This window comes from Capsicum annuum, chromosome 4 (genome assembly GCF_002878395.1).
Source record: "Capsicum annuum cultivar UCD-10X-F1 chromosome 4, UCD10Xv1.1, whole genome shotgun sequence".
NCBI lineage: Eukaryota > Viridiplantae > Streptophyta > Magnoliopsida > Solanales > Solanaceae > Capsicum > Capsicum annuum.
Window position 1 is genome coordinate 67,746,722 of NC_061114.1, and position 1,616 is coordinate 67,748,337.

The 1,616-nt window shown below is 39.8% G+C and overlaps 1 protein-coding gene across 1 annotated transcript; it reads left to right on the plus strand.

Annotated features, from left to right (window-relative positions):
* The first annotated feature begins 533 nt into the window (after positions 1 to 533).
* Positions 534 to 1,083, plus strand: LOC124897953. The gene is made up of 3 exons (XM_047411574.1): positions 534 to 757; positions 815 to 869; positions 1,006 to 1,083. Exons 1-3 carry the CDS (start codon positions 534 to 536, stop codon positions 1,081 to 1,083), a joined length of 357 nt encoding a protein of 118 aa, XP_047267530.1.
* Positions 1,084 to 1,616: the final 533 nt, after the last annotated feature.

Consider the following 1,616-nt stretch of genomic DNA (forward strand, 5'->3'; position numbering starts at 1 on the left):
CCAATATTGTTCAAAGATATTACTACCCTATGTAAGGGGGTGTGATCAATGTCAACGAGTAGGCATAATAGCAAGACGCCACGAGATGCCCCTGAACAATATTCTTGAGGCTGAGGTATTTGATGTTTGGGGGATAGACTTTATGGGGCCATTTCCACCATATTATGGCAATTTATATATCCTAGTGGCAGTCGATTACATATCTAAATGGGTAGAAGCTACTACCCTTCCCATAAATTATGCGAGAGTTGTGATGAAATCTGTGATGAAGCATATCTTCTCTCGTTTTGGCACATGTAGAGTTATTATCAGTGATGGAGGTATGCATTTTGTGAACACTTGGTTTAAAATTTGTTATCTAAATATGGTGTTAGTCATAAGGTAGCCACAACTATCACCCATAAACCAGTGGCCAAGTAGAGGTCTCTAATCATGAAATCAAGCAGATATTATAGAAGACGGTTAATGGCTAGCATAAGGATTGGTCAAAAAAATTAAATGATGCATTGTGGGTGTATAGGGAAGCCTATAAGATGCCAATTAGGACCTATCTATATCGCTTGGTATATGGAAAAGCTTTCCACTTCACTGTGGAAATTGAGCATCAAGCTTATTGGAAAGTGAAGAAATTAAATTTTGATATGAAGGTTGCATGTGAAAAGAGATTGTTGAAACTGCATGAACTTGAGGAGTTTTGTCTCCATGCTTATGAGAATGCAAAATTTTACAAAGAAAAGACTATGAAATGGCATGACAAGTATATTCTGAATCGAGTTTTTGAGCCTTGACAACTTGTGTCGCTATTCAATTCTAGATTGAGGTTGTTTCCGGGAAAGTTGAGGTCCAAATGGTCTGGGCCGTTTAAAGTGGTGAGAATGACTTCTCATGAAGCTATGTAATTGTGGAAAAAGGACAAGACTAACAAATTCTTGGTGAATGGAAAGAAAGTGAAGCACTATTGGGTAGATTATGGTGATCAGCATAATATGTCCATCACTTTTGCAGACGAATGAAGCTGAGTTGGGTCGTGCCACGATGTTAACTAACGCACTGCGTGGGAGGCAACCCAAGAATGCAATGTAATGGCATAGTTTACTTGTTAGTTGTTAAAAGAAAAGGAAAGAAAAAGATAGAAAAGAAATAAAAAATACAAAAAGAGGTGTCATGCCACGACCAAAACTAAGGTGCTGAGTGGGAGGCAAACCACTTTTTCTTATGTCATTTTGTTGTTTTTGTTTAGTGTACAGGAATGAGAAACTTAGCGTCATGAGGGAGAACTAAAAGTGAGGAGTACGTGAGACTGGTCAAAGGAAGTCTTCAGGTAAGTAAAATAGGCACTATGGAAAGGTACAGGGTGAAAAAAGAAAAGGGGGAATGAAATATTCCCCCAAAACACTAAAATACACGCCAAAAAATTAGATTTCCAGTGAGGTCGAGCGATTAGCCCGCGGTGCACGACTTAGAATAGGGGAATGAAGCCTGCGATGCTGGCATAGACTGACGCTCTAGGTCCCGCGACACGCAGTTTAGACTGGTGGGATAGAGCCCGCGACGTGTGGAAAATCCCTACCCGTGTAAAAATTATAAAATTTTGGTACCCCCACTCCTCATTCCCT